This window comes from Triturus cristatus, chromosome 7, assembly GCF_964204655.1.
Source record: "Triturus cristatus chromosome 7, aTriCri1.1, whole genome shotgun sequence".
Classification (NCBI taxonomy): Eukaryota; Metazoa; Chordata; class Amphibia; order Caudata; family Salamandridae; genus Triturus; species Triturus cristatus.
This window is the reverse complement of record NC_140590.1, coordinates 794608493-794627575: the sequence shown is the minus strand read 5'-3', so window position 1 is coordinate 794627575 and position 19083 is coordinate 794608493. Positions and strand designations below refer to the sequence as shown.

The following is a 19083-nucleotide window of genomic DNA, read 5'->3' as shown; positions in this document are numbered from 1 at the left end:
GTACCGTAATTAGCCCGCATGAGTTCCTCCCTGCTTTTTTCAACGCGTATGCCCAGGTATTTAAAGTCGCCCTCACACCAGGTGAGGGGGAAATCCATTTCGAAACGCTCGGTAGAAGGCGTTAAAGGGAACAGACAAGACTTGCCCCAATTTATCTTGACCCCAGATATCTCACCAAAACGGATGAACTCCCTGAGATTAACCACAGGGTCCCGTATATAGAGGGTGATATCGTTGGCATACAAAGACACCAATATCTGTCTCTGAAAGCATCGTAACCCCTTGTCTTTATGGTGTTGCCGCAATCTTGCTGCCAGAGGTTCCATAGCGAGAGCAAACAACAGAGGCGATAGCGGGCACCCCTGCCTGGTGCCTCTGGATATGGAAAAAGGAGCAGATAGCCGACCATTCACCAACACCTTGGCTTTAGGGCCAGTGTATAGTAGTTTAATCCAGGAAATGAATATACTGGGTAACCCCATTCGCTCTAGTACTTGGAACGTATAGTCCCATTCCAGGGAGTCGAAGGCCTTGGTGGCATCAAGGAAGACCGCAGCCATAGGAAGGTCATCATGCACCGAGTTCAGAATGGAAAAGAACGTGCGCAGGTTATGGGACGTCGCCCGGCCGGGCACAAAGCCAGCTTGGTCAGGTAAGATCAAGTTGGGGAGCAAGAGGTTAATGCAAGTTGCTATGAGCTTAGCTAGTATTTTCACGTCACAATTTAGCAGAGAGAGAGGCCGGTAAGAATCAACGTCATTAGCCGCTTTGCCTGGTTTAAGCAGGGACGTGATGAGGGCCATACGCATGGATGGGGGCAGGGAGCCGACCTCCAGAGCATCTTCATAAACCTCTCTCAGGACAGGCTCCATAAAGTCGATATAGGTCTTGTAAAATTCAATAGGTATCCCGTCAAGCCCTGCAGTCTTACCTGACCGCATGTGCATGATAGCCTCCTGCACCTCGTATAGTTGGAAAGGGGTGCTAAGAAACTCCTGTTGCGTAGGGCTGAGCCAGCCAAGCGAGACATCCCCTAAGTATTCCTGCAAGTGGAGATCTCCGGCTCGGGCAGACGAGTAAAGCCGGTGGTAGTGCGCGACGAACCTATTAAGGATCTGAGTGGTGTCTCTGTACAGCACGCCATCCTCCCCCAAGAGCTCCACGATGGTATTAGAATGCCGCATCAGTCGCACCGTCGCCGCCAAAGCCTTACCCGGCCTCTCACCTTCGCCATAGCGGCGAGCAACCCAATGCTTGCCTCTGAATTTCACCTCTCTAGCGGCTTCATCCGCGTACTCAGTAATCTTCTCGCGGATGCTCGCGAGCGTGGCATCATCGGGGTTGGCCGCCAGCGATGTCTCGAGCGTCCCCAAGTCCGCCTCCAAGAGGCGAAGTCGCGCCAGCAAGCTCTTCAGTACACCCGACCCTTTGGCTATGCACATGCCCCGTAGTGTTACCTTAAATGCATCCCAGATGGTTGCAACATCTGCCACCGAATCTTTGTTGCGACGGAAAAAGTCAAGACATTCTTCGCGCAGTTCTTCCTGAAACCGTTCGTCCAACAGCATCGTGGGCTGTAGACGCCAGGCCGTCCTTGGAGGGCCAAGGTCAGGAGCCCGCAGAGTGACCCTGACCGGCGCGTGGTCAGAGAAGGTGCGGGGGAGGTGAGCTGCCCGGTCGAGTGCCGCCAGAAAACGAGGGGCCAAGAGGATATAGTCAAGCCGCGCCCACGATTTCGCCTGAGCCGTGGTGTGCGTACCCTCCCGTGAAGTAGCGTGGAGGTGCCGCCATGCATCAATCAAGTGGTGTTCAGCAAGTATCCCCAGGAGCGCTCTGCGGGATTTGGTGAAGTGATGGGGAGCAGGGTGGGATCTATCCATCTGCGGATCAAAAGTGGTGTTGAAATCCCCCCCCCCATATGTGGTGCTGCGGGCCAGTACCTATTATGGACGCCTCAAGGTCTGTGAAAAATTGCGGATCATCTATATTGGGGCCATAACAGCAGACTAGGGTCACCGCCAGCTGGCCAAGCCTGCCCCACATCAGACTGTACCTGCCCTGGGTGTCACTCTTACAGCCAGCCAGAACGAAGGGGGTACCTTTTTTCACTAGTATCGCTACGCCGCGCGAGTAGGAGGAGTAGGAGGAAAATGCCGTGTACTTAGCCCATCGGCAAGCGAAAGTCGGAGCAGACTGGGTGCTAAAGTGAGTCTCCTGTAGGAACGCTATGTGGACGGTATGGCGGTCTAGGTAGGAGAGGATCCGTCTACGTTTCCTCGGGTCCCCCAAGCCTCTAACGTTCCAAGTCCGTATGTTCAGGTCAGTGTCCCCCATTAGAAGTTGGGTGAGAAGAAGGAACAAGGCACAGTGGCCAAGGAGCCAGTGCCCGGAAAGCTACCCAAGGAACACATGACAATTGCACACCTCACAGCACCGCCAGCAGTGTAGTATGCCTCATGCCGCACAAATGCACCTAAATACAGTCCTCGGAGGTAACAGCACCACCATTCCGTGAATGGCAACATCCTGACATCATCTGTGCACCAAAACGTACCAACATAACAAAAAAGAACAACACCCCCACCCCTCCCAACCCGCAGCCCAACCCTGGATCCGTAACATATCGCAATTATGGTCTCAGCTGTCGACATAGACGTAGATAGCACATAGTTTAAGAATCGGGAAGAAGTGAGAAAAGGAGACGAGTCCCTGTACATCCAAACAAATACAAACCCTATAACCCCCTCCCCCACCCACTGAAGCAGCCCCAACTTGCCAGAAAGTACATCCCGCCCCCCACCCCAGATTGCCACTACACAGCTCAACAGGAGCAACATAGTCAGTTTGTCCATAGGGGAACACCCTTCGGGGGCCAGCCAGAGGACACGCGTAGCCACCCTTCGCGCCAAGCTCCCCAGCACAGACAGAGGAACGAGGGAGGGTGGTGCCTGGATTATCTTACCAACCGACAGCCATCAGCCATCCAGTACAGCGTAATGCCGCCGTGAAGATACCATCCAAGCGGGCATGTGTGAAGGACTTCCATAAAAGCGTCTTACAGCCTTTCCCTGAGCCCCGCTGCGAGCCCCAGAAGGCAGAGGGAGAGCCAGTCACCGTTCGTCATCTTGCTCAGTACTATCCTCCCCACGCTGCCCATTACGTGCATGTTTCAGGGATCTCAGAAAATCGTCCACTTGCTGCGGGCTTGTAAAGACATGTTGCTTCGCCTGATGGGTGATTCTGAGCTTCGCTGGGTATAGCAACGCATAGTCAATTTGAAGGGCCCTAAGTTTCTTCTTCACATCGATGAACTTGCGCCGCTGCTCCTGAACGACAGGAGTGAAGTCCGGATAGAGGGTGCAGTTGACGCCATCACAGGTGAGGTGCTGATTTTGGCGCGCAGCCCGCAACGCCGTGTCGCGGTCCCTATAATTCAGTAGCCTCGCAATAATGGGCCGAGGTGGAGCCCCAGGTTTGGGACGCGGCCCAAGCGAACGATGCGCTCTCTCGACTATGAACTGCTTGGAGAGTGCCTCAGAGCCCACGGTGGCCAGGAGAATTTTCTCCACATAATCTTCCATGCGCCCTGTGTTGGTGGACTCCGGAACCCCCACCACGCGAATGTTATTACGTCGGCCGCGAGCCTCCAACTCCTCGTTTTTAGCTGCGATAACTCTCAGCACATTATCCATTCTGGAGAGTTGCGAGGTATGTGAAGCAGTGACGTCATCATTGTCGGAGATCCGTCTTTCAGCCTCGGCGATACGTTCTTCATGAACGTCCAGTTTTTGCGCAAAAGCATCCATTCGGGAAGAGATGCGATCTACTTTGTCGACCACAGTAGCGAAGCCCTGTCTCATCTCCTGCATCAGCTGCTGCATGTCCGGCGGCGGCGAGCCCGGCCCGGCGGCAGTCGCTGGGGGGTCGGCCGTGCCCCCAGAGTCAGGCGTGCCCCGCAGTCCCTTCTTGGCCGCCGGGGCCTCGAATGAGAGCTTAGGTTGTTTGCTGTCCTGTTTCCCCATTACTGGTCCTCTGGGTAGGGGCGACGTAGAGCCAAAGAAGGGGGGGGGGGGAGACGCGGAGCACACCGGACAGTCACAGTCCGCCAGCAAGCACCTCTCGATACTCAGCCAACTGTTGCACAGCTACTAGGCCCAGCCAGATCGCCAAGGCAAGGACCGGCAGGTAGATAGCACCTCAAGGCCACCGAAACGGACAGCCGCCGTCCTCAACTCCCAACAACAGCGAGAGAGCAGTCGCCGCCGCAGTCCACAGTCACTTCGTCGCTGTATAGGCAAGGGACAGACACAGGTATTATGACGCCCCACGCGGTAGGAACCTCACGGTCGTACCGCCCAGGGCTCGCCAGTCAGCTGCCCCACGCACTCGACTGCCCCAGCACGGCCCAGAGGAAGGTCCAGGGCGGCAGATGGCCTCAACAGTACGCCACAGGGACCAGAGCTCCACCAATAGCCCCCACGCCGGTACTCACAGGTCAGCAATCGATCCCCATCTGCTCCAGAGGGACACCCAGATTCGCCGAAGCTGCCACTCCGCACCTCCTCGTCACGAGACTCCACGCACGGAAATGTGCGGCGGACCCGGGAGAGGCCCGCACAGCAGAGATCCGAATCCTCCTCCAGGCCGTCCAAGGTGAGGGGGGAGGCCAGACGGGGTCACCACAAATCGAGGGGGGGAGCGCTCAGCCGCACGTAGCACTCGGCAGGAGCTCCGGACCCCTCAGGCCCCAGTAGCGAAGGTCACTTACTCCGGCGTCTCAGCGATCACCAGACAGGAGGGTTGACCCGCTCTCCAAGGGCAGAGGGGGGTGTGCACTGAAGAGTCTCACCGCGGGGCCCACACTCCTCGTGGCGCGCCGCGGACTCGCGTAGACCACACGCCCAGCCGCGGCCGCGCTCAGCTAGCGCACGGGTCGCGGTCTCGCTCCAGCTGCCTCTATCTTCGCCGCAATCGGCTCCCCGGCCCCCAAACTCAGACCGGAGCTGCAGGGGGTTAGCAGGAACACAGCCCAGCGGTTATTGTCGGTCCGTCAGTCGGGAACAACAGGATAAGTGTAGGATTCCTGATCCAGGCTGCAGGAGCCTCACAGGAGTGCGGCCATTCTGCTCGCGCGCCCTCTAGCGCCCCTGAGAGTTGATTGTCCTTTCTAGGATCTTAGCTGGAAATGAGAGCAGGTGTACATTGCGATGGTTAGTCATATCGAGTGGATCAGCTGAAGGCTTGTTAAGTAACAGAAGGACACATGCAGATGGAAACTCTTCTGCCTCAAGAGAACTGTACAATAGGGCCACTAAATGAAACCAAACTATGATAGAATTGGATCTGAAAATATGGTGACAGCATAGTTCTTTGGAGGACCCCAAACGGTATTGCTGATTTTGTTTTAAATTGAAGGTTGGTACCTAGCTAAATAAAATGGTCTTTGGCCAGTGGAAATCCATTTCTTTTTTCTTATTCATCATCTGCCTGGGTGTGCCGTCTCTCAACGCCTTTGAATTAGATCTTTTTTTACAGACCCAAAACTGCTCAACCAGATGAAGGCAGTGAGATTTTAGCTGACCACAAGGTTACAAAACTGATAATGGTAGCTGTAATGAGTTTTTTTTTTTTAATAAAAAAGGAGTACCTCCTTAGTTTTTCATGTTAAAACGTGTTTTTTCTTCTTCCAAAGAATAAAATGGACTAGTTATTTTTAAAAGAAACTATATACAAGGAACGCTCTAGAGCTGAAATATGCAATATGAGTAGGACAATTTGTATTATTGCAGGACAAACAATATTTATGTCGGCGAGTAGATCTGCATGAAAAAGGCCATCCCAAAGGTCATTTACCAGCAATGAAAGCTAAAGCACGGCAGTTATGTATGTATCCAGCTAAGTTGATGTGCATGGTATTTCTTGAAAGGACACTTCAAGGTGTCTTGTATTGTACCTGTTTAAGCACCAAGGGAACACTGTCGTATTAAAACGCTTTCTTGATAAATTGGTTGAGCATATAATAATACTTTATTCGGTATAAAAAAAATACCATAAAAGTGCAGATCAAAATACATCATAATATAAAAACAGAACAATCAACAGCTTAAAATGATACATATTCGATCCTTCCATGAGTGGGAACCCCTTATCACATGAAATTCATATTAAAGACCAATGAGAGGCTAACCTCACGGGCCACAAAGGTACATATAAAAAACATTAAGAGAGGAACATAATAGTTTGACAGCTTAGAAGTGATTTTTATTCGCTCCCATCACAATTAAAAAAAAAAAAAAAAACCCTCCCCTTTTCAAATTCATTCATATTTTTTTTTTTTTGTCTTTTTTTTGTGCCTTTTAGAAACTGGTATTACGAGCCACATTTGTTCATCTGGTACCTCTTGTGTTTTTGAGTCTGATGGCTGCCCTTAAAAAGTTTACAGTGCAGAACAGTGTCTGTAGACAATTTAAAAAAAAAACAGGGCCACCTTTGCATGTTTAAATCTAGAAGTCTTTAGCATACTTTTTAAAAACACTCCTAGGTAGTGAATAAAAAGGGCATAATAAAACAAAGTGAAGGGTATCCTGAGGAGACCGATGGTCGCAGCCATACGGACCCTTCAACTCTATGGACGTTGTATATCCTGCCGGATCAGCTAGTATGTGGTGCAATAGATTGAGCCTAAACCGTGTTGTTATAAATCTATCATGGGCATTATGGAAATAAGATAAATAGGGTTTGATACCCAAACATGATTTAGTCAGGAGGTGTTCTCTAACTGACTGTTTAACCAGTTCCCTATCTTCCCTGCATGATATAACATGCTTCTGGAACCGGGCTTGCACCAAGGTCTTGTCATGCACTGACATTTTAGTGGGGTTATCAAAAAGATCTGCGCATCCTATAGCTTCTAAAGTCTCCTTTACATACTTAAGCCATGGGATGTTCAGCCCCCGGTCGCGGGCAAGGCAGTCTGTTATAATCTGCTTACTAAATGAGGCCTTTGTATTTGCCCATATTTTGGCCCAACAGGTTAGGGGTTTGTCTTTCAGCCCATCTCTGACATAACTGACACCCAGTTCTTCGTGAATGATGTGGTACGGTGTTCTCTGAGGCACTTTCAGTACGTGCCGAAGGTACTTGTTTTCCTCGGTCTGCAGATGCTGCCTGTCAATAAACCCCCATACCTCGCTTCCATAAAGAATTTTGGCACAACATTTAGAGCTATATAATCTCAGTATTTGCTCCGGGGACCAACGGCCCAACCTTCGTGCAAAGTTCATGATCGACCCAGAGCAGCTCACTAATGTGTGGCATTTCTCTTCTACAAGGGCCTTAAGCATATTTTGTACCACATTATTATTCCCGGCTAATCTGCAGGTAGGGTCTGTATTGTTGATGCCCAGCTTGCATCATTTCCCATTTACTATGATGTGTTTGCAAAACAGGCCGGCCAAATTACAGGGCATGGTTTACATGGTATAGAGCACTACAAAGTCAGTCATTGGCTTCTTTAGGACCAACACACAATTTTTGTATGAGCAGTCCATCGAAATTAAGCCTCTTAAACACATAAAACACTTGTTTTTCTGTCTTTCTGTTCTGCTTCTCTTTGGAGATTATGGGAGCATTCCTTTTGGCCATTGAGATGGGTGGTTTGGTCCCCCATTGTAATGCTTCCAAACCTTGTTGACACGTAACTAAGACCCAAGTCCTTTCCCAGCTGCTGTGCCCTGTTTACAAATTCCGATTTTACAAAAGGGGGGTTTGGTCCTACTATGGTCAGGTGGGACCTTTTGAACATATTATGAGAAAACAGACCTGACCTGCTATTTAGAGCTGCTGTTTCTACCAATAAACAGTCTTTGACCTTTATCTATTTCGAATGATCTAAGTGATGTATTGACAAATGATTAAGTGGTTGTTTTTGGTATGAATCACCTGACTGGTACTTTTCTTTATTGTTTCCAATATTGCATTTGGTTTATGTCGCATGTTTTGCTTAACCATTTTTGTTGATTCAAGAACACTGTTCTATTCATGTTCTGTGTCTTTTAGACAGGCATGTCTTTATAATGTCACAATTTGTCAAATGAATTGCCCAAAAAAATAGTAATTAAATTACTTAGATCATTTGAAATAGATAATGGTCTAAGACTGTTTATTGGTAGAAACAGCAGCTCTAAATATCAGGTCAGGCCTGTTTTCTCATAATCTGTTTACGAATTCAGCACATCTGTAGTTTCTTTAACTTGATGTGCCTCCGACTGGTCACCAGACTTGTTGCACAATGTGGGACAAAAAGTAAATTCTTAAATTTCTTTTTTTAACTTTTTTTTTAAACTTTTGTTTTTGTTAAAGTATTGTAGAATGTTTCCTCCTTCACCATCAGCTCTCAGATAAATCCTATTTCTCATGTTTAGCATTTTGGGTTCTTCTGTAAACGTCCTGAATTTGCATCAACATTATTCAGAGTTAAAATGTATCTCAGTGATGCTTGTTTTATCGTTATGTTTATTATTTAAGACTGAATTGGCATGTAAAATGGTAGTACCAACTATTGATAAAAAATATGAAATAAAAACGGACTAGAGATGCATTTATTTAAATTCAGTACACAAGAAGTGAGTCTCGAAGTATGTGCAAAATACCTGAATAATGGAGACCGCTCCGGTATCTGAAATTATAGGGATCCACATCTTAGATCACACATTGGTATACTTTTTCGCAGCATCCCGTTGACTGAGAAGGCATGTTGACCATGTTGTGGTTCAAATGACTGTGCTAGAGACTACTGCTCAGAGTTGTGCATTTGAACTGTTTAAAACACCTAATGAAGATAGTACTGTGTGCCAGCAAACAATGCTTTTCTCAATAAGAGTTTGCAATATGGAAGGGAGGGATGGTGTGAGTGTACATAGCACGGAACCACCCTTATTTGACCACTGTATCTTAAGGATGTTCAGTCTTCTACCATAGCTTTCTATTACACTGTAACAATTCCTCTCTTCTCAGGTTGACCTGTTTCAGCTGCAAGTGAACACACTCCGGCGATATAAAAGACACTACAAGCTGCAAACGCGGCCCGGCCTCAACAAGGCTCAGCTTGCAGAGGTGAGGAGAAATATGGGGTTGCATCGAGGGTGGAAGGAACAATCCTATTTAACTTTGGATGGTGGGGAGAGGATACGTTCTAAAGGGGAGGATTACTAGAATCATGTTTTAGCACATACTGTTGAGTGTGTAAAGGGTCTCTAAATAGGTGGCGATTTAAAGGTTCTGAATACCCAGTATGAGTGTGGATGAGATAGAGAAAGTGGATTGCAAAGCTTGATTGACTAACTTCCGTTACTTTCCCGTTACCGTTTAAGATTACCCGACAGTGCTTAAAATACAGCAGCACACGCTCTTGTTGTCATAGTTTGACTGTGTGTACGCCTCTATGTATGCAAACTTCTAAAGTTCTAAACTAACTGACTGCAAAGAAACTGTTTCTTCATTGTCTTCAGAATGATTGCATTTGCTCCCTGATCGAGGCACCATCCCCGTGCATTAATCTGCACAGCAAGAAAAACATGGCATTGCAAATTTATTAATGAAGAGCAGTTTGATTTGTTTCATAACCAACGAGTTCTCCTTGAAGAAACCAACATTTCATCTAAAGTACAAATTGAAGCTACCGCCAAATTGGAAGGCATGGTACTGCTATGTCTGGCTTTTCTACACTTCCAGTGGCAAAGCTTTCCGCTGCATTTTCGATTTTGTTTATTTTCTGTTAATGAAGTAATGTAGAGGAAGATCCAGTGGCTGTCACTGAGAGAGAGTCCTTGTGCCTCATCATCTTTGGTTTCAAACAGCCTGTCGTTTGCTGAGAACCTCAGCTGTTCTACATCTTCTCAGTAATGCAGTGCTTTTGCTTGTTAAATGTTTGACTACTATTTTCTTCTTGTTGGAGCTATGTCATGGTTGCACAGAGCCATTTTGAAGGAATTGGGAATCACAAACAGCTTTTTTTAATGAGGTGCACTGCTATTTATTTATTCAAAAATCACGCAGATCCACTCCCAGAAACATAATTGTGAGAATTCTGGAGTAGGATTTTATTTTCAGCTTTTACCAATGAAAATGAAAGCTTAAAAAGGCTCATTTGTGAAGTTGGCAGATTGAGCAATGGAAGCATGCCTATGTTTTAATGTCAAGAAAAGTCCCGTATTTAACCTGCGGTGATTTCATAGGCCCACACCACTGGTCTTCCACGATGGTTAAAGGATTCCCAGATATTTTGTTATGATCTCCTTGTGAACTTACATAGCTCTAGGATTAAAAGAGGGCTATCATTTATGTTTCAAAGCTTTTTTTTTTTTTTTTTTTTTTTTCCAATTTCCTCTCATCAAAATGTTTTAACTATTCAATCTTTAGCATCATCTCTTGTCACTTTCCTTTCATAGATCTCTCTCAAAAGAAATGCTTTATCTTGTGGTCAGCAATCATATTTCCATACCAGGAGCAGTTTGTAAAATAGCCACAAGATGGTGCTTTTGATTTATGAGGACACTTCTCAAAGGGTATATCATGCGTTCAATCCTCTTAAAGAAAGACCATGATAATTTTACTAAATGTCACTTCCCCCTTTACCAGAAGTCAGGAAGAGTCCTCTTTCGTTCCAAATTTCTTGGCAAATTTGGTTGTGGTTTTATATATGTGTGTGTGTTTTTTTATCTATATTAAAAGAAAAAAACTAAGGTTAAAGTGATGTGATAGTTGGTATTTGTAAGAATATCTCACTTAACATTAAAAATACCTTACAAAGTCACTGAAAAAAAGTTTATAGGGATGGTATAGTTAGTTTCAAATGGTATGTTTTATATGACCTTTTCACCTAAAGAAACCCCTGAAATTCACCTGTTCTAGTTATCTGAAGTAACTGTACCCTAAAGTAACTATAACTCGCACCCCTGCCATGCACAGTGTTATCAACAATGATGGCTTTCGAGATGTGATTTGGGATATTATAAATGTAGTCCATGAATGTCATAAGTGATTTAATGTGTGAGGGTAAAAGCAGTGCATGGTGAGGGCACAAGTTATAGTTACTTTAGGGTACAAGTTATAGTTACTTGAGTTTTTTTCCATTGAAAAAGATGGGATTGTATGCGGGAGATGGCTAAAGTAAAGCCCTTTTGGGATTAAAAACATCAGGAGTCTCCTGCCTGAATCTGGTCTGTTGGCATGTATGGTTGTAATCCCACTGCCTCTCCCTTGTGGCCCGTTGTATTGCCACTGCCTCTCCTGGCTGTCCTGCCTGGCTGGTTTGTTGCCCCTGCCCCGCTTTACCCTTCTCTCCCTGCCCTCACTTGTCCACGCCCCAGACCTCTTCCTCCCCACAATGTTCTAATGAACAAATAGATTTCTAACATTCTATATTTATTACAAAAGTGTGGCATGCCTGAAGTCATCTTGATGTAATCAAAACTGTAATACCTAAAGCATTTTCTTTAGAAATTATAAAAATGAGGGGATATTTTTCCTAAAGAAATGATTGTTAGTGCACTAAAAAACTAAAATGAGGACACATTTTCTGAGTTCTCAAATAGCGACGACAAAGCCCTTTTATTTTTATTTTTTATCCAGTTGATCACTTGACTATCTGTTACATTTAGAGGAGAAGGTCAGGGGGTGTTATGGCCAGAGCTGCTGACTTTGCAATTGGGGAACCAGGTTCGAGTTTAGGCATCAGCTCAACATCCTGTGATTCTGGGCAAATCGCTTAATCTCACCTTGCCTAAAACCAAAATGAATGTAATTGATGCTCACATAAAGCACTTCAGTACCTTCGGTTCAAGTCTGTGCTATACATCTTTGCCAACATTTTAGAAGAGAAAAGTAGGAGATTTAAAAAAAAAAAAAAAAAAAGAATCTGGAGAATGTATTTTCCCCAATGACGTTTATTGAAGCAGAGGCAATTTCAGGAGGGAGATGGCCAAAATAAAGACATTTTGACTTAAAAAATCAGGAGTCTCCCACCTGAATTGAGTTTGGCATGTATGGTTCAACAAAACTGCAAACAAAAAAAATATAAGCATTTTCTCTCATTGACCTATACTGGGCTTTATTTGGGTGATACTTGTGCTACATTTGAGCTCTTTTGTTTTTCTTCTTTTTCTGGAGGGCAGTTTGTGAGAGCTTTTTGTTATAAAGCTCCTTAGTTTCCTCATTTACTGCAGCATTTTCAGTGAAAAATGCTTTGTTTTCTACTTCAATTCCATCAAGATTTACTTTCATATCACACTTGGGCATAAATTCTGAATGTTAGCACTCTATTTGCTCATCAGAACACTGTTGTAAAGCTGCTGATCACCAGGGTGTTGACTGGCAGTCTACTGCTGGTGTTGAAAGCGTATGTTTCAGGGCACATGTCATAATGTTTTCATTCAATAGAAGAGGAAGATAGTTGAGAACTGATTTAAAATGTCTTAATTTTTCTTTCTACAGTACTAACCATAATTTCTATGACCAAATGAGCCCCCTTAGTTTGTTCCTTTCTGAATCATTTTTTAAAAAAGTTTTACCTGTTTGATTCAATCAAGATTGCTTCAGGTGTGCCACACTTTTGTCATAAGTAAGACTATTGGCGCCCTAGTTGTTCTTTAGAAAACCCTTGGAGACGCAGTCGAACACTGGGGAATCAGCTGGGAGTTTGCTCCTGTTGGATGTAAATGTTTTACTAAGAATGCCAGACTTTATTCTCACATGACTAAGAAAGATAGTGTGAATTTACAGAAAATATGCTCTCGTTTTAGCTTTTGGAGCACCTTCCGTAGCCTCCATGAGAAACATTTTCTCGCCAACATGATTAATGAAATCCCTGTAGAGGGTCAGCATTTTTCACAGGATGAAATCGCCTTCGAACACACCACAATTCCTAAAATTAGTGTGGTATCGCCAACAAATCATTTGCATTGTAACTGAAATCTGTTATCGCCCTTTATATGCGCTCCTTTTTGTGACCCTCAAAACCTGCCATTTGCTACAATGCATTTCATTGGGACCATGTCTCAGAAAGATGTAACAGTTGCCACCCCATGTTATCCATCTTACGGCCAGCCAACAAAGGGGTTGGGGGTCCCATTGGGATCCCCCACCCCACATACCCTTTGGGGTCTGGTTGTGCTCACCCTGCCCCCACTTACATTTTTTTTAATGTTTATTCGTTTACAGGACACCGAGAACAAGGCCTTTAGGCTTGTAATAGCTGCCAAAACATATTATTCAGGTTCAAACCAACCAATCTGGATTGAATGGTCCCTTTTAAATTGGTCAATCAGAGCTTATCTGGACACCAGCGGTTCAGAAATCTATTTTTTTTTTAACTGTAATCTCTCAAAAACTACTAACCGGATTTGCACCAAATCACAAAAGCACCATCTGCAGACCGAGATCTAGCTTCCTGCCAAATTTGTCGTAATTCCATTCAGCAGTTTTTGCTGTAACCCTGTCTAAAGAAGTCTATTGAAAATGAATGGGGATTTTGCTTTTTGGGACCCCTCTTTCTTTGTTGACCCCCCGCTTGACTGATCACCATGAAACTTTCCATGGATAAACTAGTCAAAAAGTAGCACCTTTTTGTTAAGTTTTGTGAAGATTAGTCAAACTGGGCCAAATCCTATGGAACTGCTGATCTAACTATAACTACCCTGTGGCGACCACCATTGAATATATAATATAATATATCCCGCAAATGACCACACAACTGCCGAACACCGTTGAACGGTTGCCTCCGACATGATAGTGATCAAATCACGTATTAGTATTGCCAACAAATCCCACAGGAATGAGCACTCGCAGGTAAGTAACAGCTTTATTTGTTTCTTTAGCCAGATGCGTTTCGGCAGGAACTGCCTTTTTCAATGGCGATAGTAAATGCGGGAAGTCAAGCAATACTGTGTAGGCAGAGGTGTACGTTTCTGCCAGTCACGAGCTAATGGCCAACGGGAGCGTGTCGGCTCCCATTTAAAGAGCAATGTTGTTTGATTTTCCGCATTTTCAATCGCCATTGAAAAAGGCAGTTCCTGGCTAAAGAAACAAATAAAGCTGCTACTTACCCCTGAGTGCTCCGTTCCTGTGGGATATATATATATATATATATATATATATATATATATATATATATATATATATATATATATATATATATATATTCTGCAAGACAGGAAGCAAGGAACTCTGGGTAGCTCCTAAATTTAGGTGGAGAGCAGCTCCTTTATATGGAGCACCCTACAAAACCAGCAACACTCTGAATCTGCTCACCTCAAATGTCTGTTTTCTAGCAGAGTTGTCAAGCATAGTATTAGTACAGTGCCATCCACGCTGAGCTAGAAAATGGTAAAAGCCTTTTGCTACTCCAGGCACTGCATTGCATCTTTGGATTGGTAAATTACCATCCAAGCCAACCTGGAATGAATTCAAGCAACCCCTGACTCATTTGTTTCACTCTAGTTAGAGCACATCAGAGAGGTGCAGCTTTGTCCAGACATACAAGTCAAGACAATACCCTTTCAAATATGATATAGCTAGATTTAAAAAAAAAATAATAATATATCTATCTTTCTATCTTTCTTTAGGGAAGGGAGGTGACAGCTGAAACGTTTTTATCTCCATTCCTGCAGTACGAGGTTTAACATATTTCCCATTGCCCAAACAGCTTTATATTCACTGCTCCTTCAAATGAAATCAATATCTATATCTCCTCCACTGTCTCTCCCAGAGACCGCGTATACGGTGGCACAGGTCACCTGCTCCCAAAAGACAGGTATTCGTGACCACAAAGGAAATTCAAATGTTTATTTAATTCCACTTCAATCCATTAAAAAATACATATATATTTGTTCCAATAGTAGGTGTGTAAAACCGAATCACACATTGCTAGACTGCCCAGTTGCGCTGCTCTGCCACCCAGGAGTTCTTACTGCATCTGAAGTTTTCCAAGACTGTTTCTTTTCATCCCTCCTTGCAGACTGTCAGCCGTCACTTCCGTAACATTCCGGTGAATGAGAAGGAGACCCTGGCATATTTCATCTACATGGTGAAAAGCAACAAAAGTCGCATGGACCTGAAATCGGACGGCAGCAAACCACTGGAGTGAGGACTTCTGGAGTCAGCAGAGAAAGGTGCTCTGTGGGGATTCTGTCTCCTGGACCTTGTTGGGGGAAATTGACTCCAAGACCATCCTGGCGGTGGTGGCTTCTGGATTTTATTTTTGGGGGAGGGGTATATTGTCTCCCCCTTGATCTTGTTGGGTGAACGGCTTCTTTTGGACCCTGTATGGGCAGCTTGTTTCTGAGGAGCATTGCAGTATATTGCGCTGGCAGGAAGCTGTGGATTATTTTACTGAGCGTGTAGGTGTTTATAGGATGGTGAGGGGTCAGGTTATGCTGTTATTCCTGGACCTGAGAAAGTGTTATAGTTCTTGATGCTGAAATAATGGACAGATTATCAGTTTACTTGATCCAAGGAAATTATCTGACTCCATACAAGGAGCTGCTTGACAGCACATGGAACTTCACCAGCATCCCCTCTATGGTTTTGTGACACCTACATGAGAATGATAAACTTTCCATGCTGGGTCAGTTAGCGGATCCAAGTGTGCTGCTGTGTGGAAACCTTCCAGAGAGGCTTGGACAAGTTGGATAACTCTTTAAAGTTGGCCTGCATTTTAGAGGACAGTAACAATTTAAAAATAAAATGAGGCTTTACAGGACGACTGTACGCTCCTGGTGTACATTGGCCCATGTTTTGTTCAGTGAGGTCAGTGGAACTTGAGTCTGAGTTTGTTATGCGGTGGGATCTACAGGACGAGGTAAGAATGTGTGTGTGTGTGTGTGTGTGTGTACACACCCTCGCACTCAAAGCAACTGATGGTGAGAGCTGGAGCACCTATGGCAGATAGGCAGGCATTCAACCCAAAGGTCATCTGTTACCATGCGGGGATCTACTGACCCATTTGAGTCTGCTGCCTGGTCAGTAAACTGCAATTGCTAAATTCTCGAGGATGCTGATGTCAAGTTCTGGTGCATGCTGCCACATTTTCGGCCGTGTATGCTGCATATGTTGTACACACCTGCTGACTGTTTGCGCAAGGCCGTTATGTACTACCAAGATAAGAGCCCTACCTCCAAGACCCCTACAGCTTGTATATTAATAGTGTTAGAGGGCAATATGGGCAGATATTTGTCATCTTTTGCATATATTTGCCGGTTTGGATGAGGTTACTTACTCCTTTCTCAAAGTTGTCTCATTCACTGGGGATACCTAGCTGACCTAAGCAGGCTTGTGCCTTCTTCCCATCATGGAAGCAATCTAATACCGTGATTCTATAGCCAAATGATCTTGTCGGTTTAGTCCAGAAAATGTGTTAATTAAAAGGTGCTTTTTAGCATGCATGTCGGCACGTTTCACAGTTGGAATTAAAGCATTTGGTTACTCAAGCTGTGGTGGTACATAGGTTTGAAGCGCTTCTTGCATGTAATATGGAAGACATATGGAGTGCTTTCCTTCTCTATAACCATAGACGATTCCTAGGTTCCAGCCATTAGTCTATTTATCATGTATGAATGGACCTATTTCCTAGAAGTGGGGAAGGACCTGGATTTTAAAGAATCATTTTCTTTCTTGAATGGAGGACTTGGGATTAGAGCACTGTTCCTCTTTATGGGGCTTGGAAGGCTTTTGTTTTGGAGCTGTAGTCCTGGCACGAGGATTTCACTACCCTGTGTTTGGAGCATAATTATGTGCATGAGGTGAGGAAGTCCTTTTTGTTTCATGCACAATTCTATGTGTACTGACTGCAGAAAGCTATATTCCTTGTGCTTTGATCTTTGCATGACCCGGAGAAGTAACCTTGTTTAATGAGTGGAAGATCTGACTGTAAAGCACTTGTACTTGTATTTTTAAAGCACTATTTTTTGCATGAGGGGTGACTGACTCTAGGATTAGCACGCTATTTGGTTTAGCAGGTTGGGCTGTTGCTGAAAATTTGAATTCTGTTAGATGGCACTTTGTTTAATCTGGCTTGATATTCCCTACCTTCTGCTGTCCTTTCTGGAAACCACAATAGTCACCATAGGGTTTAGTAGTAAATTGAAAGCTTGCCACGGCCACTTAACTATTAGCACTGCAAGCATTCCTAAAAAAAAATACCTGTCACCCAAGCCTTTATATTAATTAGTCTAGTTGTGGCTAAGCTTTTTAGGCTTTCCAGAAATTTCAGGTACCTTTGGCCTCCTGTTTGCTTGTCTTTCTTCGTGTGGCTTTACCTCTGCACTTAGGGGCCATTAGGCTGTAGACATGCCATTTGTCTTTCAGACCTGGTCCTGCTGCTCTGCTGGTCCGAAACATTGTAGTTAATGCTTTTGACCTCCAGAAATAATGTTCTGAGTTATGCAGATGACAGAAGAAGCTGTTGATCAGATTTCTGTGCTGTTAAGAATGTGAATAACCCAGCATGTGTGAGAGTAGGAGAAGAGTGGAGTCTAATAGACTGCCTTCTTCCTGGGTATTAAACATTCGACGGTTAAATATGCTTTCCATTGCTGTTTAATGAGCATGACGTTTTCCTCTGTGTGTTGCCTTCTGCTGTTGAAGACTGCTGGACTTTGAGTGCTGGTTAATGAAGCCTTTCATACTTGCTCACACACCCAACTGCCAATGCCCTTTTCCTGGAAGTGCTAAACTCTCCTTTGCCAATGATAGATCTTGCTCTGTTAGTGTGCCTAACCCATGTCTTGAAAGTGAACAGACTATTTTTAGTCTTTACCACTGAAGCATAGGGTCCAGTGAAATGGATGCCTACCCGCAGGCAATGGCACTGAGACCAACACCTCGATTCACATTGATTGTGAAAGCTTGGTATTTTATGAACTTAGTTGTTGGAGGATCACTTGATTGTTGCTCCAAACTGCTGTCCCATGTAATCCTAGTGCCATTATCCATAGGAGAAGAGGTAGGTCTGCTATGGTCAGTAGATGCAATAGAGCTGACCATAACAGCGTTCTGTTAGTCCTCACTGTTGGAGTACTTTGTTTATAAATGAGCATGACGGTTTGTATAAGATGTCAAATGATTTTAATTACCCAAAATATTTTTGCAAACGTAACAAGCAATCTGTAAAGAGCTTTCTCCTTCCAAAAGCAAATACTAAATAATTGACAAAGTAATTCTACATTGAAAAAGTCTAGGTCCAGTCTATTTGTGAGACCGACACAGACAAGCATTCCAACTATAGGCCATGTATTGAAATGCTTCAGTCATATCTTAGTTTCCCTACCTTATGTCACATATTTTGTCCTGGGGTTGATTGTTCTTGGAGGTATATAGGACTGATTCAGCTGATACTTTGTTGGCTGCTGAACACTGTTGTACACTCCTAGTTTGGAGCAGTGTGTGCTTCATCTCTCAAGTTTTACAGCTCTACTTCCACATGCCTTACCCCTTATTTGTGTTACTATTACTCTCTCTGTTTTACATGTGAATTGAATTGTGTTGTTTCAGTAGGCCTTATTTTAAAAATCGGAAATCTCCTTGTTTTGTATCATGTGATGTTTATGTTAAATACTGTTGTGGATAACTTGCAGTTTTTTTAATGTCTAAACTTGTTCCGTTGCTCATTTCTTGTGAAATGTCTTCCTAATGTTGGGATTGTCTCTTCCATTGCTGCCCTTCTCCAGACCGTAAACTCAGCTCATCATTGTGTTGAGCCAAATGTTGTATTGGAAATGTATGTTTTGTAATAAAGGCAACACTTCATTTGGGATTGGGATGTCATTTTGTGTGTGTGTTTTTGTTTTCTTTCTGGACTTGCTGTAGATTGGTAACCAATTTAGGGGCAACAGCCCATTTAATCAGAAAAGGTTTACCTGAAAAATTGAGCCTCAGATTTGGCATCTGGAGCAAAATGCCCATCAAACATAGGGGTTTGGAGGTGGGTTTAGGCAGGTTACAATCGTAGTAGTGAAGAGTTCAGACCTGTGGGTGGACATATATTGGTGTTTGAGTTGGCCAGGTTAAAGGAAGCTGAAGAACTCTGAG

General features: G+C 44.4%; 1 protein-coding gene across 1 annotated transcript in view; it reads left to right on the top strand.

The window, feature by feature from the left end:
• The window catches only part of SAP30L (SAP30 like), a 39220-nt gene extending 20419 nt beyond the window's left edge, over positions 1-18801 (top strand). The window contains exons 4-5 of the mRNA XM_085617639.1: positions 9016-9114; positions 15014-18801. Of these exons, the coding sequence (XP_085473765.1) occupies positions 9016-9114; positions 15014-15142 (228 nt within the window). The 3' untranslated portion in view covers positions 15143-18801. The remainder of the gene's footprint in view (positions 1-9015; positions 9115-15013) is intronic.
• The last annotated feature ends 282 nt before the right edge of the window (positions 18802-19083 follow it).